Consider the following 26,777-nt stretch of genomic DNA (forward strand, 5'->3'; position numbering starts at 1 on the left):
GAAACAATAATGGTCCATTTTCTGAAGTTTCTGTGAACTTTTTTTGCTAAGGATCTTCATGTATATCATAATACGTGAGAAGTTTTCATTATACAGGCAATTGAAATGACAAAACAGGCAAATGCTAAATTATAACTAATTCTGTCACCTAAGAGTAAGGTGAGGCTCTCTGCCTTCATGATCCATGTGAAGTTGGCTTGAACCCCATGTGGAGGGGGAAGCTCAAGCACCTCATTTTCTCTGCCTTTTTCCTAGTGAGCTATGGTCAGAGTCACTCATTTCTGTTGAGTTCATTCTGTGCGTGAATCATCTCAATATCCAGCAGATTACTCCCTGTTCTGTACCTCCTCATCTTGAATGTGCAATTCAGTCCTAATCCACATTCTATGCATACACACACACACACACACACACATACGCACTCACTCATTTACACATAAACATACACAGCATAGTCACCCAAGGTCTTTATTTTATACTGGACTTAGTGAAAATTTGGAGCACAGGAAAATTTAAGTTGAGGCAAAACAAACAATTTAAAATAGAATATTTAGAATCTATAAATAGAATATTTAGGATTCTATTTAAAATAGAATATTTAGAATATTTAACATCTCTGAGTTTAAAATATTCTTAGCCAATACCTCATTCTTTTCCTCCCATCCTATGGCTTAATCAGCTGTGTGCTGGTAAATGTTTCAGATGTCACTCTAAACAAAAAGCTCTGATTTGTAGCATTTTCAGTTTCCATGGTGCAAATATTCACACTATAGCCAACTTCAGCCTACCAACTGAGCATTATGGAATGTAGAATTGGGACAAGATATAGTCTCCTTTTGCAATTGGGAGTAAGTGGTTCCATCATTGTACTGACTTAACCTTCCTTCTCCCTTTTTGGGAATCCTCTGTATACCCTTCTACCCCATATCTTTCCTATTTTCTAATGAGGGAAAATTAGACTTCCCTTTGAACTCCTCTCTTCATCTGGACCCTGCCCTTGGGCCTGTGATTTCAGACCCAAATAGTCCATCACATTCTATTTCTAAATAAAGACAATACTTTTCCTAAGAAGAATTCTGGTGCTAATTATTAAGAGAATATATTTGAACTCAGGAATAAGTAATTTTTTATCAGCCATGAAAATTTCTGCCTCATTCTTTCTGACTTACTGAACTCTTTAAGAGTTATCCTGCTTTTGATTGCCAATAATACTTTTTAAAAGCTGCATATAACTTCTCTCTCTCTCTCTTTTAAAAACAGTACTTGGAAAAAAAAATAAAAAAATAAAAAAATAAAAAAATAAAAACAGTACTTGGGCACCTGGGTGATTAAATGGTTGAGCGTCTGCCTTTGGCTCAGGGCATGATCCTGGGGTCCTGGGATCAAGTCCCACATCGGGTTTCCTGCAGGGAGCCTGCTTCTCCATCTTCCTATGTCTCTGCCTCTCTCTCTCTCTCTGTCTCTCATGAATAAATAATAAAATCCTTAAAACCCCAAAAAGCAGTGCTCTGTCCAAGATTGCAAAGTTCCTGAAGTTAGAGCCTAAATCTTATTCATCTTTTAATTCTCTCTTGTATCTTGAGCAATAAATTCATATACTGACATTCCATAATTAATTATTGAATTGCATTTAAAATCTATAGACATTTATCAAGTGCCTACTGTCCACCCCTTCCTTAATGTTTAGTAGGAACTCACCTAGAAGATACTTGGTAAACATTTATTGCTTTACTGCTAAAATAACATTTCTTGAGTATCTCCAATATAAAAGCACCATGTTAGTAACTCTAATGAAAGAAATGTAACCCGTAGTCATTGCTTTCAATAAAGTGAAAATAGGGAAGAGAGACAGGATGTACACACAAGACAATAACCGGTGCATTTGCCACTTGATCAGTTCCAAATAAGTATGATGAGCACTGTCTTCTAGAGTTTGGAAAAGAGAAAATGACTTTGGGTCTCTTGGTTTTACTAAGTAGGTAAGATTTAGTGAAGAAAGCAGAACTAACTGAGCAGGGGAGAGGAAGAAGGGAACATTCTTCACAGACAATAGTGCAAAACATTTGGAGGTGAGACAGTATTGGCTTGTTAAGGGGGCAGGAGTGGTTCAGTGAAGCCAGAGAGGAGACTTTGAGGAGGGAGGTCATATGAGAATACCAGAGATCCATGTTGTGATCCATGATGTCCGTGACTGGGAATGGGGCCCAGTCCTGAATTCCAAACTAAGGCATAGTGTGGAAGAGGAGCTGTGAGAGAAATGAGATTATGAAATAAGAATTGGGTGGCAGTTTTATTCTGGTCTGTCATTTAGAGGCAAGAGAAGCAGGGAATGGCTACAGTGACCACTGGTAGCATGTCAGAAGGAGATCCAGGGAAGCACTGAAAGATATTATCTGGAACGAAGCTTTTGATTAAATGGCTATGTTTTATTGGACTGTTAGCACTTGGCGACTCTTCATACTAGGGCTAGCTTAAAAGCCAGTGAACAACTGTGGACTCTAGTCTGCAGCCTTGGGTTGAGAGGTGGAATGAATTGCAGAATCTTGGTCAGAAGAAGAACATGATCAGATGTATCATGGCAACAGTGTCAGGAGCAAAGTGAGTTGGAAGTGGCATCATATTGGCACATGAACGGGAACACCCAACTAGGGTTTTGACAGAAGCAATGAAAAAGGGCAAGTGATGCATCATACAGAGGAAGAAATGACAGCCTGTTTGAGTAGAGTTTGCCTGACCTTTAGGAAGTAAACTGAGGTCAGTGAGTGGGAAGAGAGAAAAGTCATAGTCAGGAAACAGCAAACAATGCTTTCTGACAAGTCAAACAGCAGTAGATCACGCTGCTAAGTTTCTGTTGTGCCCTAGTGTCTTTCAGGGAAAGCTTTAAGACCTCTTTATGATCAGTCAGTCTGGCTTCACTTTAGAACTGCCAACATCTTGAAAGATTTATTAGTCTCAACATATCCAGCATTCCTGGGAAGGGTACTGATGCTTCTGTATTTGTGTGAGTGAAGAGTTGATTTAAAGGTATTTTTTTTCTATCTGGCTTGTTTATGTTCACACTGTTGGTCATTTCTGAAAATACATGTTCATTGTTATCACCATTGCTTTTTCAAATGGCCAAATTGGTATGATAAACCAAAACAGTGGTAGCCCTAGAGGTTACAGGTTGTTCATGTACAGCCGCCTCACAGCCGAGATCAGAGGAGACAAACCTCACACAGCATTTCCTCCAAGGGGTAATGAGAAAATGTTCATCTAGAAGTCTAAAAGAACTCCTAGGATTCCCTAATGTGTACTTGGTTATTATTCAGCACTGGGAGATTAGAGCCCAAGGTATTATAGGCAAAAATCAAAGTGTGGAATTCAATAGACAAGTGGTTTTCTCTTCTGCATTGAAAATATTCTCCTAACCTTTTATGCTTTATTTTCATATTATTGTCACATTCAACTTCCTCCTAACTTTATTTCTTTAAAATTTATATACTCGTAAGATTCCTAAGGCAGTGCTTAAAGGAAAAGAGATAATAAATGTGTATGTGTGTGTAATATATATATATAATCTTCATCCTATTTTGTATTTCATTCCTTGCTTGCACAACTTTCTCTGTTCTCACAGTCACTGGAGTTTTCAAAAACATTGGTCAGGTTAGGGCCCTGTCCTGCTCAAACTCTCCAATAACTTCTTATCACACAAGGAATAAAATTCCAGGTTTTCATTCTGGTCTACAGGCCACCTTCATACCTGCCTTCTTACCCCCTTTTGCTCTCTCTCTCTCCACACTCCTCCCACCTTCCTTGAGGACCCCAACATCCCCAGGTTGCTCGTGATGCCACATGACCTTTGTACTTGAGTCCTCTCAGCAAATTTTCACATATCCTTTTCTCATGTCATTCCCAGATTTTTCTCTTGAGTATCTTCTCAGAGAAGTCCTTCTTGACTGGAGCTTTGAAAGTTTCATTTTGTCAATATCTTCTACCTTGATAATACAGTGTATATATCTTCATGTATCACTTAAATTAAGTAAATATACACATGGAAGGAATGTAACATCCAAGAGGGTTTGGTGCATAAGAGGTGCTCAATAAACATGTTAAACGAATGAATAGTCAACTTTTGTTCAGGAACTTTTCTTCCCCATAATTTACTGATTGAAAGTCCTGCTGGATAATATTCAAAATAATGTACAATTTATAGTTACCAACTGATTAGTTTTAAGGATATGTCTTTAAAACTGACAGTGTGCATTAATTATGGGTGACAAAATGAATAGTTGTTTCTAAGTTGATACATTATAGAGTTCATCTCCTGGTTTGACTTTCCTCAGAGTATTACAGAACATCAGGGGTGTTTTTGTTTTATTTTTCATTTAAGTCATAGTTCACCATGGGAACAAAAAACAAATTCAATTATTGTTTTTAACTCTTCCATGCCTGTCATATTTTTGTGTTTGTTCTGATGAAGTAAGCCACATCTGACAAATGTCCATTGTTTTGAACAGTTGCCTGCTGTTGTTTATGAGCTTCTTGGTCCATTGCACATGCAAACTAGCTTACACACAAACACATACATCTCCATCCACTGTGTTTACCAAGCATTAGTTTATAAGGCATTACCAATTACATCAAGCAGAAATTTTGGGTCTCAGCAAGTTGATGATTTTTCTCTAAAATTTTTATTTTTAAGTAAAACAAATTATTTAATTTAAAATCTCATTTTTTTCTTTCTTTTAAAGATTGAAGTCCTTACAGATTTAGGATTTTTTTCTGAAGCCTTTTATGAGATATCCCAGATTTTTTATGGAAAAAACATGCCTTCCTCAATACCCGCTGGCTGTAAGGCTACTGGAAAAGTGAAGGTAAATCTGCTGATTTGATTCAAAGTCATTTCTTTACCTTTTGAAGGCTACATTCCTCAAATTTGGGGAATGCTTCCACAAAAATGTATTTAAAAGTCTCTAGTACTGCAAGCCTCTTTGTTAAGCCTGCTTATAGCTAACAGCAGGCTTTTACAAGGTTTCATTCTTCTAGAAGGGAAGGATGTCATATGGAGGAGTATGGCATTGGAGTCAATTTTTACAGTGGAATTCTGTCTTTATGTTACAGATGGTCTCAGTGGATGCATCGGGACGCCACCTCTTAGACTTTTTGGCATCTAATTTTACAATTTCTGGCTAATGTTTTTAGTCAAAACAGTCCCTTCTCATGTTTTAGTTGGATATTTTGATTTATATTCTTTATACCAAAATGTTAAACATGTATTGTTCAAATTGTATTTGTAAATTAGATAACTGAAACATTCTTGAAAATGAATACTGGTGCTTCTATTTAAATCAGAGTGAGCTCTTATTTTCCTGTTTGGGGTTTCATGGGAATCGCTGAGTGATCTTGCAGGTGCTTGGACCCTTGTGATCCAGCAGTAAAGGAGGTAATAAGTCAGTTTCCTGGGGAAGACAGTATACATGAGGAGTGAGACCGACAAACACAGTACATACTGGTGGGATTCAAATTTAGAAGACCTGGGATCCCTGGGTGGCGCAGCGGTTTAGCGCCTGCCTTTGGCCTAGGGCGCGATCCTGGAGACCCGGGATCGAATCTCACGTCGGGCTCCCGGTGCATGGAGCCTGCTTCTCCCTCTGCCTGTGTCTCTGCCTCTCTCTCTCTCTCTGTGTGACTATCATAAATAAATAAAAATAAAAAAAAAACAAATTTAGAAGACCTAGAAGAAGCTGGGGAATAGGCTCTCAGTCTTGAAAATTACTTGTATAAGCTGACATTAAATATGCATACAATGCATTCATTACTTCAGTATATTCCCCTAAAATGTCACTCCTTTCTCAGCGTGACTGCTACAGCATTATAACTGTTGTACTTGGGTAAGCATGAGATTATCTACAGATAAGCCTAAGAGGGACGTCTGTGTGTGTATGTATATACATCTCTGTCTCTTTCTATATCAATCTATCTAGACACAGGAGGAGTCACTTAGTTTTTTGTTCATTTTCTTGGCATGAGCTAGCTAACTCATCTTCTTACCTGGATTTATGTAACTAAATTTATATTTTAATCATTTAAATATTTTATTGAGTGCTTACTGAATACAGGCACTATTTTAGCTATGGGGATACACCAGTAAAAAGATAAGTGGAGTTATTGACTTTTTGGAAGCATGTTACTATTGGACAGTCCAGTGAAGAAGACAAACAAACATATTAAGCAGATAAATAAATATATGTCAGGTGATGATGTACCTTGAGAGACAGTCAAGCTGAGCTGAGGGGACAGAGAGTGATCAGGGCAGTAGATGGCTATTTTATTAAAAATGGTTTGGGAAATCTCTCTAATAACAGAGTTTTGAGGGTGAAAGATTTGAGGGAACAACCATACAACTAGGAGGAAGTGAAGTGCAAGGGCAAAGGTCCTGAGGGGGATGCCTGAAAAAAGTGGTTGAGGAAAACCAAAGTGTCCAAGTGAGACTGATAAAATAGGAGGAGCAGATGTTAGGGATTCAAGAGCTGCAGTCACATAGGACTTCATAAGGCTTGGTGAGGAACCGGTGTTTACTGTAGATTAGATGGGAAACCTTATGGAGTTTTGAGCACAGGAGTGACAGGGTAGGAATTACTTTTCAAAGGACCACTTTGCTTGCTGTTTGGAGAATAGAACATAGGAATAAATAGGGAAATTAGTTGAAGATCTTTACAAATAGAGTGAGTGAGTCATGACCATGATTGGGTTAATAGTGGTTAGGGTAATAATGGGGAAGGAGTGCAAAGAGGTCTCACTGGTGGAGATCCAAGTAAATTTCAGAGCATTAGCATAGAGGTTTAAAATCATGGGACTGGATGAAATCAGCTGAAGTAGAGAGAGAAAAATAGAAGTCAAGAGGACTGAACTTAGGGTCATCCACATTTAGAGTCCAGGAAGATGAGAAGAAAAGAGAATCCAGTTGGGTAGAATGAGAAACAAGATAGAGTTGTCTTTTTGTTTTTGTTTTTGTTTTTTTTTACAAGAGAGTTTTTAATATTCATTACTTTCACTAAAGCAAAGAGTCTGAAACTAATTTTTCCAAACTTCATTTTTATTAACTAGTTTTCATAAGAGCAAAGTGTGGGTGAATTGTCTTTCAGTGGATTGTGACTCTAAATTTTGTATTCTCAAAGTTAATATGAAGCTTTTCAACTTCAATTGGGAATTTAAAAAGTGTAATTAAAAGAGGAAATGCGTTCAGGGTTTATGATTAAAATAGGTGCCAATGTTATTAGGCTGCAGGCTAGTTATTTAAAGAAAGGATTAATTAATTAGATTTTAGTTGTAAAAGAAGTAACTGAAAAAGTCTTACAGATTACTATTGGACTTTCCATAGGCTTTTTAAGAAACTCTGTCTTTTAACATGATACTCATACTGGATTTCTGCTCTTATCACTAAATATAGAGTTCCATCATCAACTCTCCCAATTATATCACCCAAGGTCTTCCCCTGGATTCAGTTATTTACTTTTTAGTAAATATTTAGTAAATATTATTTTTAGTGGATTAGAGAAGACAAAGAATATCTTCAAAAAGGGAAAAAATTAACACTTATAAATACTGTATTCTAGTAAGATCTGTATGTGATATCTTGGTTTAGGGGTCTTCCAAATCCCTCAGATTCTAAGACAAGGAATTGGGAACAAGTAGTATATTTGGGAGGTGATTTCAAGGAGATTGGCAAGTCCATGGGAGTCAAATAGGGAAGGAGGAGAACCATCACAGAGAAAATTAACGAGGTTCCCTACATGGGCAAGACCAGAAGAACAATCTTGTGCTTATTGGAATGGATTGTTCCTTGTAATTCTAGCCTTTTCTGAACACTCCTGTGGCCACAGAAGGCCCGCAAGCAAAGGTACTTGAAGTAGGATACCGTCCTTATGTGAATAACTACCCACAGAAGCTGCTGGTAACTTCTAGGTGACTGAGGAGATGTGGGTGGGGTATCAGTATTGACATATTCAAAAAAGGGCCTTCTGTACCGAAAGGAATGCACCCTACATGATGGTACAACCATCTTCTCTGGCAAATAAATGGAATGTTTCCAAATACAACATTGTATTTAGAGCCAAACCTATAACAGGTCGATTCACCACAAAGGAAAAGAACCACAAAAAGAGTTATTATGAAGAGCAAAATGATTTAACATCAAACTGGCAAAGATTCTTCTAAATAACCTCAAACTGGCAAAGATTCTTCTAAATGCTAATACTCAGTGCTAATACTCTTATGACCCAGCAATTCTGCTAGTAGGAATCTATCCAAAGGGGATATTTGGAAATAAACAAAATAGCCACCCCTGTTATTTAAACTATGGTGAATGATGGGATGGAACTGGGAATTAGTCCCCCTCCATGTGTAACAAAAGGAAAGAAGTTATTATGGTGCGTTCATAGGATAGAATATCCCCTAGCTATAAACCTGAGGCTTACGAATGACTTAATGGCATGGAAAAATAATTCTGATATAACATTTCATGAAAAGGAATACAAACACACATATGTAAAATTTTTAAATGCATCAAAATATTAACATTGACAACCTAAAGAAGTTGATTTATGTGTAATTCTTGTCTTTTCTGACTAAAGCATGTATACTTTTACAATAAAAATTGTATACTTTTAGAACACACTAGTGGTTTCATATAAACAATATTTTTGTTTCTGAAGTTAATGTTTTGTATATTGGCAGATATTTCAATCATTTGACTCAGGAAAACCTCTTACCAGTAAAGAAAATATTCAGGTAAGGATAACAATATTTTATAAATGTTGGATATTTAGCAAGGCTAATTTTGAGTCATTTCAATCTATTTGGTAGGAGTAACTCTTGTTTTTGAAAATCTGCTACATAATACTCTTCTATTCCTAATAATGGGGTTTTATCTCCAAAGGCTGAGGGTCAGGGTAGGTTTGGACCCAAAATGATCTGGTTTTCAAATTGAGCAAATATCAATTATTACTTGTAAATGTTTCAATTATGAATGTGTATTAATTTTGTGTATGGACATGTTAAGTATCTAATTTTAATATTTATCTTGATTATCTAGACAAGAATGGCTGACTTTGATTATAAGAAAAGGATTTTGTGTATTTTGCTATTAGTCCACTTGTTTAATACTGCTTTTACTGACATCCTTTCCCCAGTCTAAGACTGCCTCTCAGCCAATTGTTTTCTCTCATTTATTAAAAATTAAAAAAAAATTTATAAAATTAAAAAATTTGGGGGGCACTTGGGTGGATCAATTAGTTAAGCATCTGCCTTTGGCTCAGGTCAAGATCTCGGGGTCCAGGGATTGAGCCCTACGTAGGGGCTCCCTGTTCAGTGGGGAGTCTGCTTCTCCCTCTGCCCCTCCCTACCACTCGTGCTCTCTCACACACTCTCTCTCTCAAATAAAGTCTTTAAAAATAAAAAAAAATTAAAATGTTTTTTTATTGAGACACAATAAATTGAGACATAACATTGTATAAATTTAAGGTGTTTAATTGATTTGATACATTTTTTATACTGCACTATGATTACCACTGTAGTGCTAGCTAATGGAAGGTTTTCATATGACATTTTCATAAAAAAGTCTTCTAACATCCCAGTGTTCTTTACAAAGAGAGGACTAGACTGCGCATCTCCATACGTTTGTTCTTGTCAGTAATTGAATGATTGGGATTTAAACTTTAGATAACCTAGTAGCATTTAAATATCTTTTTGGTTTGTTTCACATTTTTATATAAATTCTAGTTAGTTAATATGTAGTGTAATATTAGTTTCAGGAGTAGAATTTAGTGATTCATCAGTTATATACAACACCCAGTGCTCATCACAACAAATGCCCTCCCTCATACCTGTCACTCATTTAGCCCATTCCCCCTCGCACCTCCTCTCCAGCAACCTTCAGTTCTCTAGAGTTAAGAGTCTGTTTTATGGTTTGCCTCCCCCCCCAAGTTCATCTGTTTTGTTTCTTAAATCCCACATATGAGTGAAATCATACAGTATTTGTCTTTCTCTGACTTATTTTGCTTAGCATAATATGCTCTAGCTCCATCCACATTGCATAACATTTAAATATCTTAAAAACAATTTTTTAAAACCTAAGGAGTGTCGTCAGTCTGTCCACTAGAAAGCATTAGAGCAGAAGAGTGGTCGTGCAGTCTTGTTAAGAGGTTACAGCCAGGTAAGGTGTCCACACAACCAGCTGTTTATCAATGTAGAGAGACAGGTGCATATAGTTTTATTTTTTTTTAAATGCTAGGAAACAGCATTCTGTTTCATGAAGTAAGCTATTTTTATTAAATAATTTTGAGAAACATTTCTCAATATTGCTTTAGTTTTATCTTCCATAATTTTGATAGGCATTATGTCTACCTTTTATTAAATGTAATCTTACTACTTTTCCATTATTGTTCATGCTATTCCACAAACTTCACTTTTAATTATGCTTCAGATGATTCATTGTTTGGCCTTAAGATTTGTTTTGATTTATAAGCAAGTTGCCTGAAATGAAAGAATCGGTATTAGGGAGATACACATACATATTCATTTTTTAAAAATTTTTATTTATTTACGATAGTCACACACACAAAGAGAGAGAGGGAGAGAGAGAGAGAGAGAGAGAGAGAGAGGCAGAGACACAGGCAGAGGGAGAAGCAGGCTCCATGCACCGGGAGTCCAACGTGGGACTCGATCCCCGGTCTCCAGGATCGTGCCCTGAACCAAAGGCAGGCACCAAACCGCTGTGCCACCCAGGGATCCCCATATTCATATTTTGTTTCAGTGTTCTAAGACCTTTGGATGTTTAAGAATATTTTTTTTCCGTCATAAATTCCAAGGCATCCTAAAAACACTTTTTAAAGGAGTGTTTTTGGATGTAAAAGGAATGTCGGTCTGATAATTTCTTTTTAAACAAAAAGAGACTGACAGTATAATGGAAAACCGATTTCTATTACCTAATTAATTAAAACAGAACTGTTGGTCTCCTTAAGACTCTTCATATTACACTTTTATATTTTCTGTATAGAAGGAGAGAAAGGAGTGTTAAATAGCATTACTAATTAATCTTTTTTGATCCTCGAGTGTTTGTATGTAATTGTCAAGGCTCATTAAGACACTGTTTTCTATGGAGAAAAAGAGAAGAGAAACCTTCTCCCCTCCCCTTACACCACCAACCAATCTGAAGTTTCCTCCCTGGATGTAGAATGTCAACCGTTTTCCTAGTACGTAGTTTGTTGCCTGCTCAGGCTCAGTGCTGCTCCACGTCTGGTTCTTCTGCATGTAGAAGAGTCAAGAGAATGAACAACAGCAATAGACCTCTCCACTGCCAGTGTTGCCTCAAACTCCCCCAAACAATGAGACTTTTCTTTTTTAATTCACATAGGGCAAAGTTTCCCTCTCTTCTAGAATAGATAGCCCCAGCAGCCAAAAATATTAATGAACAAATATTGTTAATTCAACAAATATTTAGTAAGAGCCTAGTGTATGCAAGGCACTCTTCTGGTGTTGTTAAAGAGATACATCAGTCAGTCAGCAACAGACAAACTCCAAGCCCTCAGGGCGCTTACATTTTAGTGGGAAAAACTAATAATAAGCATGATATATAAGTAAACATTATAATTAAGTAAATTGTATAATAAGTTGAAAAGTGAACCACACTAAGGGAGAAAATAAACCCAGCAGCACATAAAGGGGATTGGGAGGAGCATGGGGCTAGGTTGGAGTTTGTAATTTTAAATGGGGTAATCAGGCTAGTCTTCACTGACCTGACATCTGTGAACAGGTAAAGGTCCAAGTTTAGGAAATCTGGAAAAGAACCATCTAGGAAGATGGTGCAGTGAGTGCAAAGGCCTTGAGGCAGAATTGCCTAGCTTGGTGAGGGCATCTCAGCATGGTGAAGAGCTGTGTGAGGGATGCGAAAGCAGTAGGAACTGGGGTTGGAGAGATAACAGGTTCAGTTTGAGAAGAGCCTTGTAGGGTCTTATTGTAACTTAGGTTTTTCCTCTGAACAAAGTGGGAAGCAAGTGGAAGGTTTAGAGCAGAGGTGTGGTCTGATCTACCCATTTAAAGGGATAACTCTAGTTGATCTAGTGTGCCCTTGTGCTAGGTACTGTTCTAGTGCTCTCAATCAAACACATCAATCAACAATGGAGATAAATACCCAGCCCTTGTAAAACTGTGTGTGTGTGTGTGTGTGTGTGTGTGTGTGTGTGGTTTTGGGGAGACTAGGAATACGGTTTTGGATGTAATGAGTGTGTGTGTGTGTGGTTTTGGGGAGACTAGGAATATGGTTTTGGATGTATTGAGTTTGAGATCTCTCTTAGATATCCAAGTGGACTATTTGAGCCAGAAGTCAATTTGACTTCAGAAGAGAGATTGGAGCTGGAAAGAAAAACTCAGGATTTCATCAGCATTTAGATGAAATTAAAACCATGAGTCTGCTGAAGATCATCTAAGGGCGGAGGGGAGCGAGATCACCTAAGGGTGAAGGTAGTAAGGAAAGGAACAAAGACCAAGCCTTGGAACATTCTGATATTAAAAATACAGGAGAAGAGGAGGAAGCAACAAAGACTGAAAAGGAATGACTGACAAGATAGGAAAGAAACCAAGAGAATGTGGTGACTTGAAAGCTGAAAGAAACATTTCAAAAGAGGAATTGATTAATAGTGCCATATTTTGCAGATGAATTAAGCACCATAACTCACTGAGTCTTACACATGGATCTTTTTTTCACATTTAATAGCTTTGAAATTAGAGTGCATTTTATAGTTGAAGACGTGATAGTTTAATTGACGTATGAGATGATGATGTCTTAGATTAAAAGTAACATGGCATTTAAGAACTAAGAATTGAACACTGGTTAAGGCCAGTATAGGCCATTGATGACCTTGACGAGAGGGTTTCAGTGTAGGAAAAGAATGGGTTTAAAAGCAAATGAAAGGAGAAAAATGGGAATATTGGCAACTCTGTAGATCATTGCTATGAAGGGGAGTAAGAATTTGGGTAGTAGCTGGAGAAGGGAGTCAGAGTAGAGATGGTTTTTGTTTTTTAAGGTAGAAGAGAACAGCATGGCTATGTGCTGATGAGAATGTCTGCAGCAAGGAGACGATGTCTGAGTAGACCAGTGGGGACAGGATCAGTGGCCTAAGTGTCAGGAAGGGAGGCAGAGTGGTGGGACCGATGCTTGGTTAGGTAGGAGAGATGAAGCTATAGGGTCTATGGACACTACTCTGACCACTTTGATTTTCTCTCCTAAGTAGAAGAAGCAAGGTCATTAGCTGGGAGGAGCACCAGGAAGAAAGGGTGAGGATTTAGAGAGCAGGAGAGTGAATGGACTGAGATGTAAGATGATGGATGACCAGGTAGTGCAAAGGTTTGGTCAGGATCTTGAAATGGGACACCTTAGTCGGACAGCATGCTCCTCAGCCATCTTCAGCTGCAGGGCACACACCTAGAGAAGTCCTGGTGTTGGTGTTGGATTTTACCAAGGAAGTGGATCTGCACAGGAGGGGACCAGGGAGTCCATAGGGTGTACATAAGGTGGAGTTCTGACGACTGAGCATGGACTTGAAGCTGGGTAGGGAGCATGCTCATCTACACAGTCTTAACCCTGCTGCAGTCTTAGTACCTCTAATTTATTCATGGCAAAGCAGAGCCAGCAGGCAGGCATGGCCGATGAACTTTCGTGGGTTCGCTATTTTGGTAAGATGTCCCCTCCCTTGCTCTCAGAGTCAGGTTTACTTATTATGTGGCAGGTCTGGGCTCATGAGGCACAGGTCACAAACTGGTGGGGAGTGACAGGAGTACTTAGAACTGATGCGGTAATTCTGACATTGCACATCTCTTGCAGCAGACCTGCCATTTATGGTACCTTGCGTCTATCCTGCATTTCTTCACCCAACACCAAATGAGGAATGCAAAGGAGGATGAAAACTAATATTATCCAGAAACAGTATTTCACGGATTTGCTTTGTTTTCTTCATTTTTTTTAGGCACTTGATGAATTAATAAGTAAAGGATTGCCTCTAATTCTGGTTACAGTTGGCCAACAACATCTCTTAAGTAAGTTTTCTTACGTTAAAGCCTACTTTTTAGTAAGTGTGGCTGCAACAATAAATTGTGTCCCAGAAAATTCAGTGAAAACAATCTACCATGGACTTATTTCTGAGAGGAGTAAAGCAAACCTTCCAAACTTGAAAGGTAATTTTTTGTTTTATATTTTACTTGTTTTTCTTTCTCCTCTTTCTCCAACTATTCTCACTCCACTCCCAATAATCCATATGAATAGTCTAGTATATATTCTTCCATATTTGGATGTTGCCCCAAGAATAGTGTTGGCTGTTGCCCTAAGAATAATTGTTTTTCACCATTCAGTATGGTGTTAACTGTGGGTTTTTAAAAAAATACTCTTTATCAGGTAGGGAAATTTCTTTTTTATTCCTAGTTTTTCAAATGATTTTATTATAAAAGGGAGCTGGATTTTGTTAAGTACTTTTCCTGCATCTATTAAGATGATTCTATGGGGGGGGAGGGGTTGTGTGTGTTTTGTTTTGTTTTGTTTTTATTCTGTTATGGTGTAGTAAAGTAATTGATTTTTGAGTGTTTAAACTAATTTTGCATTCTTAGGCTAATTCTACCATTTAGTCATAGTGTATTCTTTCTATACATTGCTGAGTTCTGTTTGCTAGTATTTCGCTGAAGATTTTTACATCCCTATTCATGATAGATATTGGTCTGTAGTTTTCATTTCTTGTGGTATCTTTGTCCAGTTTGGATATCAGAGTAATATTGACTCTGTTTTAAAATGTAATCGTTATTATTATTCAGGTATGGTGAGGCCAACAAATGAGGAGATGGCCACTAAAACAGTTTGCCATTTAACCCTCCAAGACGTGGGGCAGGAAACTGCCTGTGAGGGTCACACACAGAAGCACCAGGGTCACTCAGAGGCAGAGAGAGCAGGAGGAAAATGTGGATCCAAGTCTTCCTAGCTTCTCTCCTGTTCTGATACATATCCCAGGGTTCTTCCATTACCAATCTCCAGGCATTTATTTCTATCTTTTTCTATCTCTCCCTCACTTTCTCCTAACGGGAGAAAACCCAGCCCCGGATCTTTCTGCTGGGCCTTTCCCAGTTCTTAAGCCCTCTTTCATACTCAGCTGACCTCTCACTCCAGATCCCCCTAATCTAGGAGAAGAGCCAGTAGGTAGGAATTAGAAGAAGAAGGGAAGGCCAGTGTGTTCAATTCTGCGTTGTTTTATACTTCCTCTGCTCCTCTGACGAACTTAGTCTCTTTAAGTAGGTATATTTTTTGTAGCACTTCTCAGTCATGTTTTTTTTTTTCTCTCTCTCTCCTGTATTCTAGAAGTCAGGTTTACTAAAGCAGGCAGAGTCTGTGATCCAGATTATCTCATTTCTCCCTGGCTCAGAATAAGGACAACTTTCAGGTTGTGGGTGGCTATTTTGAGATACTTGGGAATTGTGGATTGTGCTATTCCAGATGGTCTCACTCTCTGCTCTTTGTATGAAGGGCTTATGCAAATCACTGGAACTGACATTTCCAAGGAGATCTTATAGAAATATAAATACCTGAAAGACTCAAAATACTTTGGGGAACTTAGAAGGTCCTGTGATCCCAGGGGAGGAACCACTGCTCTATATCAGTAGCCAATAATTTAAAGAACATCACCAAGCATCCTAAAGATCTTTTCAGAATTATCTGACTTGTTGTAGAAATCATCCTCAGTCTTGAATATATCTAGGGATCATTTGATAGAATAAAATGTTTCTAATTATCAATGTGGGTTTCTTAAAATGTGAAATTTATCGATTTCCCAACTAATGATGAGTTTTATGAACTAGAATTAATAGTTAAATTAACCACAGATCTCCTTGGTTCTTCCAAAATTTTGTGTCTTATAGAGCTGTGTTTAAAGGATGATGGAAGCTCAGGTGGTCAGTTTGTAAAAATGAAAGATGACTTCACTTTTAGCACACTGAAGGTAAGTTTGGAAATTTTTTCACATCATACTAAATTAGTTACTGAAATCTCCACTATTAGGCCCTGGACAGGCTCACTTTGAGGTCTGTATTTGCTTTTGGGAGACCAAGTGGCTTTTCTTGAGTAAACCTGGATTGAGGCCAGAGGTGGCATCAACTCCTTACGAGAAAATTAGATGCCCAGAGGTTGTCAGACTTTGACTTTACAACCTGATTAAGGCACTGTGGGAAATATGATTCATTATTTGATGGGATTTGAGTATTCCATGCCCTGTTTCTCATTTCCTAATAATAATAGTGATGACAACAGCAACACAACACTACCATTTATTCAGTGCTTACTACATGACAGGCACTTTGCATGATTAATTTTTACAACTCTGTGATGTAGGTATTAATCATTTTTGAACTATTATGTGCTTGAGCTGTGAGAAAATAGATACTTAGGAAAAAATTCAGTAATGCCATGCAACTAATAAAATATGGATGGTGTTCTTAACCATTATGCTAAGCTGCCCTAGTACTTATATAATATCTACTGCTCTGTACAAACAAGTTTTTAGATACATGTTTCTTGAATGATTGGCTGGTCCCTTTCTCCTCTGCCATGCTAAGTTGCTAATTGTAAACCTCATTATCTTCACATTACCAGTTAGGTGATCATAGTTTACCTGGAAATACAGTCAATCCTCATTCACAGATTCAGTATTTGCTAATTTGCTTATCTGCTAAAATTTACTTGCAACTCCAAAATTGATACTCATTTATGGTCATTTGTGAACATCACAGAGCACAGAAAAATTTGAGTTGCCTAACACACTCAATTCCCAGCTGAATTGGACAAGGCAATGCTCTTTTTGTTTCTACCCTCATACTGTAAACAAGTGTTCTTTCCATGATCTATTTATTGCCATCTTTTTTTTTCATTTTTGTGCTTTGTTGGTGATTTCATTATTTGAAATGGCCCCAAAGTGTAGTACTGAAATGCTATTTAGTATTCCTAAGTATAAAAAGGCTGTGATGTGCTTTATGGAAAAAATAAATGTGGGGCAGCCTGGGTGGCTCAGCGGTGTAGCGCCGCCTTCAGCCCAGTGTATGATCCTGGAGACCCGGGATTGAGTCCCATGTTGGGCTCCCTGCATGGAGCCCGCTTCTCCCTCTGCCTGTGTCTCTGCCTCTCTCTGTCTCTATGTCTCTCATGAATGAAAAAATAAAATTACAAATAAATAAATGTATTAGGTAAGCTTCAGTCAGGCATGAGTTTTTGAACTATTAGCTGTGAGTTCAAAGTTAGTGAATTTACAGCATATATTAAATAATGTGTCCTTAAATATAAACACACACTAAACAAAATTATGTATGGGTCATTGGCAAAAATGTCATGACTAGGGGCCCTCAGGAACCTATCCCTGTATTTCCTCTGGGAACAATGCTTCTGTATTTACTAATTCAGTATTTGCGGCTACGTTACAGAAGAGTTTAAAAACTGTGAATAATGAGCATTGGCTGTGCATACAATAAAGGGTAGCTGTCATCCATGCTTATTCTTGCCATTTATCTCCTTTTAATTTCCTGTTACCTTTTGCCTGTTTGCTGAGTACTCTTCTCTGATGATTATGTTCAAGTTTCCTATCTGGTCTTCCATTCATTATTACTTTCCCCAGTACATGAAAAACACCTGATGAATAAGGATGAGATATTACTTGTATTGTTTTTGGACTTATGTGATTATATGGTGTTCTTTCCTTAGTCAATTTTACTGATAGAAGCTGAGGACAAGCTAAATTTCCTTGTGTCAGAGGTGGTGCATCCGGACCATAAGAACCTCTCTCAGTGTTCTGCTGGTGAGTTGGAGATTGTGGTGGAGGCCAGGCTTCAGCTGGCTGCAATTGCCCTGCAGAGACACCAGGCAGCGTACAGGTTAGTCTCTTTTCACATGGAAGAGAATTTCTTCCTCACCCTAATTTGTCAAATATACCTAAATTTTATGTGAGTTGTATAAATTCCAATATTAATAGAGCTTATTTGTGTTTTATTTTTCAGAGGAGTTTTCATATACTATTACACTTAAAACTACAGTTCTAAACAAAATGATTGCTTTATTAAAGCATATAGCAAGGATTTTTTCTATACATCCATTCTTTATATATATAAAGAAAATTTTTCTATAAAAATATATATAAAGAAAAAATATATATAAAGAATGAAAAAATTAAAGAGCTTTGCTTTTTAATTTATGTATTTATTTTTTATTTTTAAATTTTAACTCCAGTATAGTTAATATTTAAAAACAAGCTCTATTATGAAAAAGTAACATTTTCTGAACTATGTTTTACGGAGCCATTTAAGAAACAGTTTTAGGTGGATGGTTATTTAAATGTTATGCAATTGTTAGTGTCAGATCTATCATTTGACTTGTTCATTGAGTCATTCATTTGCCCAACCAGTATCCATTAACTACTTCATTGTTAGGCTCTGATCTAGACACTGAGGATACAGAGATGAATAGAATATAGTTTCTGTGTCCAAATACTGAAAGATATTTAAACAATTAAGTGGGATAATAGAAAACAATATAGAAAAATATAGGTTTTTTATAGAAAACCTATATTTTCCAGAACTTCTCATATCATTTGTGGTAAATACCTCTATCATGCAGCCCTCTCAGTAATGATTCTTTGAATAATGCACAAATTTATTATTTTACTATTATTTCATTCATTCAAAAAGTAATTTTGGGGTACCTACAATATGCTAGCCACTGTTTTAAGTTCTTGAGATATATCAATATCCTAATACTGATATGTACTATATAGACAAAATATTTAACAATATTAAAAACAATTCTACTCTCATGGAGTTTATGAGATAATGAAGGCTGACATTAAACTATCAACAAGTAAGTAAATTATATAGTGTGGCCAAAAATGATACATGATACGGAGAAATCAGGAGTAGAGACAGGGTGAGGAGGAGGAACTATCACTTTAAATTGTGCAGTTGTAGTAAAGAGTATGACTCCAATTTGATATTCAATGGCTGACAACTGTTAGGCCCCCCATTCCCCCTTCTGTTCCACATCTGGGCAGGCAGATAAGCAAGCCCAGCTGCTTTCTTTGGGAGAAAAAGGTGAAGCCCACCTGTAGCTTTTGCAAAGGGAAAATCAATGTGGCAGAAATCTTGCTTTGCTTTGATTAGAAACACACAGCCATCTCATCAGTGTGAGCCTTGACCAAAGGCTCCCATGAATAACCACATCTAAATTTGATTCTATGCTAGAGCAGTATAGATTTTTGGAAATTTATAATTTTTGTGGTTTTTAAACTGAGGTGAAAATCCATATAGTCCATTTTGGAGCAGTGACTCTCAAAATGTGGTCTGCAGATTTCTAGGGTTATCTCCAAGACCCTTTCAGAGGGACTGTAAGGTCAGAACTATTTTTATAACAAAACTAATATGTCATTCACCATCTTTGGTGTGTTATTATTTGCACTGATGCTGCAAGAGCAACAGTAGTAAAACTTCTGGCATCTCACTGTGAATCACAGTGGCACCAAACCGTACTAGTGGTTATTGCGTTCTTTACTGCCTCACACTTGCAATAAAAAAAAAAAAAAAAAAAAAAGCTGGGGGTACCTGGATGACACAGGTGGTTAAGCATCCAACTCTTGATCTCACCTCAGGTCTTGAGCTCAGGGTCATCAGTTCAAGCCCTGCACTGGTCTCCACACTGGGTATGGAGCCTACTTAAAAAAACAAAAGCCAATTTCACTTAAGAACACCTTTGATGAACCAGTAGAATCTGTTACATTTATAAATCCATATCCTTGGATATATCTTTAATATTCTGTGGAAATATTAAGTGGGAAATACACCTAAAGCATCTTTGCTGTATATCAAAGTCTGGTGCTTGGTTGTCTTGGGGAGGAACACATACATGATTGAAATGCAAACTGATCAAGCAGTTTTTTTTCATGGAATACTGTTTTTATTTGAAAAAGCACTGAAAAACTGATTTTTCAGACTTGGGTATTTGACAGGCATTTTATTGAAAATGAACAAAATGAACATGCCACTTCTAAGAAAACAACAAATAGTATTTGTTGCTAAAGATAAAATTTGAACTTTTGTAGGGAAATGAGAATTTTGGAAAATTTCTATTTTGTCACCATGAGTGTGACAGTTTTCTAATGCTTATATCATTCTGATGATGTTGGTGGTAATTAATATTAACAAGCATCATTTTTTAAATTGTATAAAGAAATGTTTCAGCATTAAGGGGATTTGCATAACTCAGGGAATTAATATTTTCCAAATCACCAGTAGATAATGTTCCAAAATCCTGTTAGCAAAATAGGTAATAATGTAACAGAAAAGGAAATTTCGTCAGTGTGTAGTATTAGCTTTCACATTGCAAGAAACTTTTAAGAAACTATCACTTGTCACATTTTGGTATAGTATTAGGGAAAAATAGTCATAATTATTTTAAAAGGATATTAAAAATACTCCATCTCCAGCAGCTATCTCTGTGAGGCCTAGTCTTCTTCATATACTTCAGTCAAAACAATATGTCACAACAGACTGTAGAAGCAGATATGAAAGTCTTCTGTTAAATAGATTTTCTCTTATTAAGCCAGACATTAAAGAGATTTGCAAAAAATGCAAAATAATGGCATTCTTCTCACTATTTTTTTTTGTTTTAGGAAATACAGATGTTTTCATAAAAATGCATTATTGATGTGAACATGTAATGGGTTTATTGTTTTTATTCTAAAATCAATTAATAAATAGTAATGAAGTTAAAGTCCTAATATGATAAGTGTTAATGGAACTTTGAGGATTCTTAATTTTTTTAAGGGTATGCCTTAAATGTGAGTGCTGAGAGAAAAAAAAGGTTGGGACACACTGATTTAGAGTATTGTTACATTTGTAGCTATCTTTAAGAATACAGTGGAAGTTGATTGATGGTAAATAGGCTTAGCATCAATGTAACATTTTCCCTTTTGAAGTTTGAGGAGAAGGAACTTTTACTATGTGATTTCTTAATAGAAAATATATGTATATATAGAAATACATTGTCTCCTTCTCTTTGTTTAAAATATATGGCTATATGATTTCCTGTAGAAGAATATGGAACTCTTTTCTCCATGCTATTTCAGAGAGCAACAGCAGCCCTAGAATATATTTCTTGTCTTTTACCTTCCTTCTTTTCCCAGCCCTCTACATGTCTTACACTCATGGAAAACATGAGTGATTTTTTTTTTCTGAGAGGAAAAAAGGAAACAAGAAACTAGAAATTAGAAAATTGCTTCAGAAAGGAGTGTCATCATAGAATTTTAACTTGAAAACCAGATAGACATATGCAAATAATGTGCAACTGTATCAGAATCACTCCTATTTTAAATACATGAATCCGACCCTTGGGACAAAACCTGCAGAAACTTTGATGTTATTGCCTTTTTGCAGCAGAGTTGTCATTTAGGGACGCCTACTGTCAAGATGAATGAGTTTTTCTTATGTGAACTTTACCCCCCATGAGCTTCTGTTTGGGCGCGGCTGAGAGTTTTGGACAGTCCCTTTCCCAAATGATGGTTAGCTTGACATTTTATGATACTTCTAATAAAATTATGTGTCAAGGAAATTGAAAGGCACATTCCCTAGGGTGACAGGTAGAGTGAGCCGCATGGATTTTATGAGAACAAACTGACCATTTTTGTCATGAATGTTAATAAGAAATAAATGGGATCAAAGTTATTCAAACTGTATTTCTCCTTCTTTTAGGGCTGCCTCTCTCAGAGTCCTATCTCTCTTTTTTGTTGTTGTTATTAAGTTCCTTTCTGTTCTCCTTTATATTTAATTTATTGTCTAAATGGGATAACATTTGAGCCTTTTAATTTTGTGTCGGAATGAAACTTCCTTCCTTGGGGATTTTAGAGTGTTTAGAGTGAGGAATCCTCCTGCACTTTCTGTCTCTGTGATGAAGTGCAGAAACTAGAATTTTCCATTGTGCACCTACGCAGTACCGGGTGGATTAGGACATACTAGCATGTTTATATTTTATTCATTAAGTTTTTGGGTTAGCAAGATTCTAAACCTCAGACCTCATTTCTCTTGCAGTCAGAATTTAGCCTTCAGAATCAGGAGGATGGGGTGGGTACCACTTCCTTCTTCCCAGGCCCTCCCGGAGCCATCCTCTGCTAGCCTCTAAAGCTGCGCAGGAAATAAGGGGCCTTTAGAAACGGGTGTGTACCCTGGAGTGGGGAAGGGTGTCAGGGAGAGGAAATTGCATTCCCATATACATACTCAATCTGCATTACAATTTTTGTTGTTTTCTTGCTTGTTTGTTTTTTAGTTTTATTTTAATAAAAACCCGTAAGATCATACAACACAAATCATACCTTAGAAATTATTCTACCAGTATCTAAACCATTTTAATGACTCAGCAGTATCTTGGGAATTTAAAATTCAATAATTAGCAGGAAGCTTTCTATTCTGGTTACTAATTTGGAAAAAAAAATCAGTTTAGCTCCTCCCATATACCCTGGCCTACTCAATACATGAGATGAGAGCAGCTAGTGTGCACCGAGCGTCATCTATCTGCTAAGCACTCCTACGTGCTAAGTCACACCCCACTCTTACCAGAATGTCAACTCCATGAGGACAGCGACTGTATCCACAGCCTCTAGATTTGTTCCTTGCCCGTAGAAAGTACTCAGTATGTATTTTTGAGCAAGTGAAAGAATAAATACATTTTATCCTTAGAATGATTCAATTTCATGAAGTCTGCAAAGTAGAATGCAAGGCAGAGAGGACCTTTATGTTGATAAAAGGTGTGGTCAAGAAAGACTGTATAGTGGTCACAAACACGGCACTGAGGAACACTGTACCAAAATAAACGAAAGACGGAGGCTATGCCATAGGCAGCAGTTAAGTGGGTTAGATTAGGCTACTGAGTTCTAATCCTGCCTCTTCTTTCTAGCTGTGTCATCTTAGGCAAGTCACTTAACATTTCTATTTCCTAATCTATAAAATAATGATGATAATAGAATCTACTTGTAGGTTTGTGGTGGAGATTAAGTAAATTAAGTCCCACAAAGCAGGTAACAGAGAACCTGACAGGTGGTAAACACTCAGTAAATACCAGTTAATTCTTCTTTTAAAGGATTGTGGAGGAAAAAAAAAAAGAGAAAACCTCTGTGGACAGAGAAACCTCTGTGGACCTCTGTGTGTTAGCACCATGTTTCCAGCATTCATTCATTCATTCAAGATTTCATTTAATTGAGAGAGAGAGTGAGAGAGCATGAGCAGGGTGAGTGGCAGAAGGAGAGGGAGAGGCAGACTCCCAAATGAGCAGGGAGCCTGATGTGGGGCTCAATCCTGGGATTCTAGGATCATGATCTGACTCTGCAGAGAGCCTGACTTGGAGCTCCATCCCAGGACCCTGGGATCATGACCCAAGCTGAAGGCCGACGCTTAACCTACTGAGCCACCCAGGTACCCCATGTTATCAGCTTGTAATACAGCATGTAGACAAAAAAGAAGGGAATTTAAAAATATAATTTAAAAGTTGAGCATATGTACACACTCTGGGAGCCTACAAACAGACCATACCTTCTCACAAGCATCCATGGACATGTGTAAAGCTGATCATATACTAGGCTTAAAACCTCAGTAACTGACCCACAGGAAGAAATGTACTGCCCACAGTCCAGGGACATGGGAGGCCTCTGGAACATATGTGGAGGGAAGTGGTAGAATCTGATTTACCTCTTGAAGAGATTGCTGTGGCTGCTATGTGGAGAAAAAAGAGCCAAGGTGAGAGGGCAGTCAAGAAACTCCCATTTATGCTGCTTGGAAATGATAGTGGCTTGGACGAAGGTGCTAGCACTGGAGGAGGTGAGGGGCTGCTGAATGGTACCATATTTTGAAGGTGAAGCTGACAGAACTTGTTGATGGATTGAACATAGAGTATGAGTAGCAATGGTGATTCTGGACTCTGCCTCTGGGATGGAAGACGAGGGAAGTGGAGTGGGTTTGGTGTAGGAGGCAAAAGCCGGGGGATCTGCTATTAATATATTTTATTAGTTTCCCACAGCTGCCATAACCAAGCACCAAAAACTGGGTGGCTTAAAGCAACAGAGTTTTATTGTCTTGTGGTTCTGGAGTCAATGCTCCAAAATCCAAGTGTCAACAGGGCCATGTTCTATCTGAAGGGCTCTAGAGGAGAAGCCTTTCTTGCTTCTTGTAGCTTCTGGCATTTGCCCATAATCCTTGGCATTCCTTGACTTGTAGAGGCACCATTCCAATCATGTGGCTGTCTTCTCCCTGTGTGTCCTCACGTCATCTTCCCTCTGTGTATATCTGTCTCTCTGTCCAAATCTTCCCTTTTTATAGGAACAGCAGTCCTATTAGAATACTGTCCACACTAATGACTTATTTAAACTTAATTATTTCAGATTACTACCATTCTGAGGTACTGAGGGTTAGGACATCAACATACTTTTTTTTTTTTTTTTAAGATTTAATTAATTTATTTGAGAGAGAGCAGGAACAGGGGGTAGGCAAGGGTCAGAGGAGAAAAGAGAGAGAGATAATCTTAACCAAACTCTGCGCTGAGTGGGGATCCTGAAGTGGGGCTCAATCTCATGTCCCTGGGTTCATGACCTGAGTCCAAATCAAGAGTTAGACATTTAGCCAATTGTGCCACCCAGGCACCCCCACTTTTTTTTGAGAGGACACAATTCACCCGATAACACATGTTCAAAGTGATTGTTTATTAAGCTATTCAAGTGGGGACTTAGTTAGATGGGTGTATTGTCTATCTGGCTTTCATCCAGTCTTCACATGTTATAAAATAATGCTACAAAATATCTTCAGGAAGATAGATTGTTCTGCATTTTGAATTTCATTTTGTAGTAGATATTCAAAAGAAGTTGTCTCTCGATATATATTATTAAGATATTTTGAAGAAGTGTGACAGCAGTTACAGATTTATCATTCTACAGAGTTGAGAAGCATATGAAGGTTTAAAGTGAGGACAAACTTATGTACAGACCAACAGTAAGTCAGGAGAATTCCTGTATCCTCGCTTCTGTTTTCATAATTTCGTACATTTGCCTTCTGGTATTGCTAGACACCGATTAAGCAATAATTTAGCTTAAGAGTCTCCAAGTGTATAGCTTTAAGTAACAAAATTCTATAACCTCAAAAACCACATTCTGATACATATGAAATGCATATGTGCTCATTTTATTAATGAGATTGTCAGGACTAATAAGATTTAAAATATATTTTCTATTTTAGTGCTGCAATAGTATTTTCTACACTTAGACTTCTCCAGGACTCAAAACTTTTTAAAAAGAAGGTAGTACAAGATGACACAGAGAATTCCGTCTCTCCAGGAGCTTCTGTATGTATAAATTTAATATTTATCTTTACAGTGTTTACTATGTAAAAACTATTGGCATGCTAGGAAATTGTCTATTTGTATAAAACAAAGGGGTAAAGTAGAAAAAACATTGAATTCAGAGTAAAAAGGTAAATGTTGAAGCCCCATTTATGCAAGTCCCTGAAACTTAAAAAAATTTTTAATTAAAAATTTTAATTTTTAATTTAAATCTCATTTGTGAACTGATAGAATTGAATGTAATAATCACGAAGGTCCCTCCAGATACATCATTCCAATATTCTAGATCTGATTTCTTTAGCAAGTAAAATTGTTTTGCTTTATTCTGTTCTTCATTTCACTTTTGAATTTATTCCTTCAGTAGCATCACCAGTATGACAGTATTTCCTACCTTGGATTTCTCATAGTTAGATTCTTCCACATTTAAGCTCTGAAATCTGTTTAACTGGTGTCACAAATTTTTTGAAATTTTATTGGAGTTTGATAAGACCAAGTAATTTAATAATAAAGAATTGTTTAGGATTAAAAGATAAAGATTCATCACATAGAATCCTTGTTCATTATTTTAATAAAAGACTAATAAAATTACTAATATCTAGTGTCATTACAAATAAGCAAAACTAATTATCCTAAATAGAAACTCATTTCCTACTATATTAAAAGCAATAAAAATGCTAAAAAGCAGTCTATTTCAAAAATTGACTTGGAGGAATTGTTGTCAATTGGGGGCTATTTTGCCTCCCAGAGATTATTTGGCAACATGTGGAGACATTTTAGTTGTTAAAACTGGACAGGGTGCTACTGGCATCTAGTGCTTAGAGATCAGGGATGCTGCTAAACATACAATACACAGGACAGTCCTCCACAACTGTCAGTAGTGCTGAGGTTGAAAAATCCTGATTTAGATTAAGTGTGATGTGGCTTTTCAATAGTAACAGGAAATGTAGGCGCTGAGAGATTAAGGTATGTGGATAGGCATTTTTTCCTGTATTGCTAATCTAAATCCTAGGCTCCTTGAGTACTTGGCATGCTCATACTAGTTATCATGTTGCCTCGAGGCCTCTGTTCACTTCTTACTCTGTTCCCTAGGGCTGGCTCACCCTCTTCTGTGCTTCCCACCTTCTATCCACATTCCAGCCTCCCACAAATCCTGATGGCCACTCCTTGAGATTAGATGCTGCTAATTGGTTGAGCTGTCAGAGATGCATAGCAGGAAATTCCTAGAACAAATGGGCATTGTTCTAGATGATTTTAAAGTTCCCAGATGTCTAAAATGGGATCTGCTCCCCCCCTTGAAAAAAAACCTCCCTTTGTCCTTCACTCTCAGGAGCTCTGGACATTGGCCATCCCTTTGTAAAGT

At 37.3% G+C, this 26,777-nt stretch overlaps 1 protein-coding gene across 10 annotated transcripts in view; it reads left to right on the forward strand.

The window, feature by feature from the left end:
- The window catches only part of CFAP54 (cilia and flagella associated protein 54), a 291,473-nt gene that overhangs the window by 175,526 nt on the left and 89,170 nt on the right, over window positions 1–26,777 (forward strand). For all 10 annotated transcript variants that reach the window (XR_013350784.1, XR_013350783.1, XM_077845910.1 and 7 more), the window contains 6 exons: window positions 4,734–4,856; window positions 8,719–8,772; window positions 14,004–14,211; window positions 15,934–16,013; window positions 17,762–17,931; window positions 25,315–25,420. Coding sequence is in view for 8 of the 10 variants with exons in the window: in XM_077845910.1 (XP_077702036.1) it covers window positions 4,734–4,856; window positions 8,719–8,772; window positions 14,004–14,211; window positions 15,934–16,013; window positions 17,762–17,931; window positions 25,315–25,420 (741 nt within the window). In the remaining 2 variants the exon portion in view is untranslated. The remainder of the gene's footprint in view (window positions 1–4,733; window positions 4,857–8,718; window positions 8,773–14,003; window positions 14,212–15,933; window positions 16,014–17,761; window positions 17,932–25,314; window positions 25,421–26,777) is intronic.

The sequence above is a fragment of the Canis aureus genome, chromosome 13 (assembly GCF_053574225.1).
Source record: "Canis aureus isolate CA01 chromosome 13, VMU_Caureus_v.1.0, whole genome shotgun sequence".
NCBI classification, from domain to species: Eukaryota; Metazoa; Chordata; class Mammalia; order Carnivora; family Canidae; genus Canis; species Canis aureus.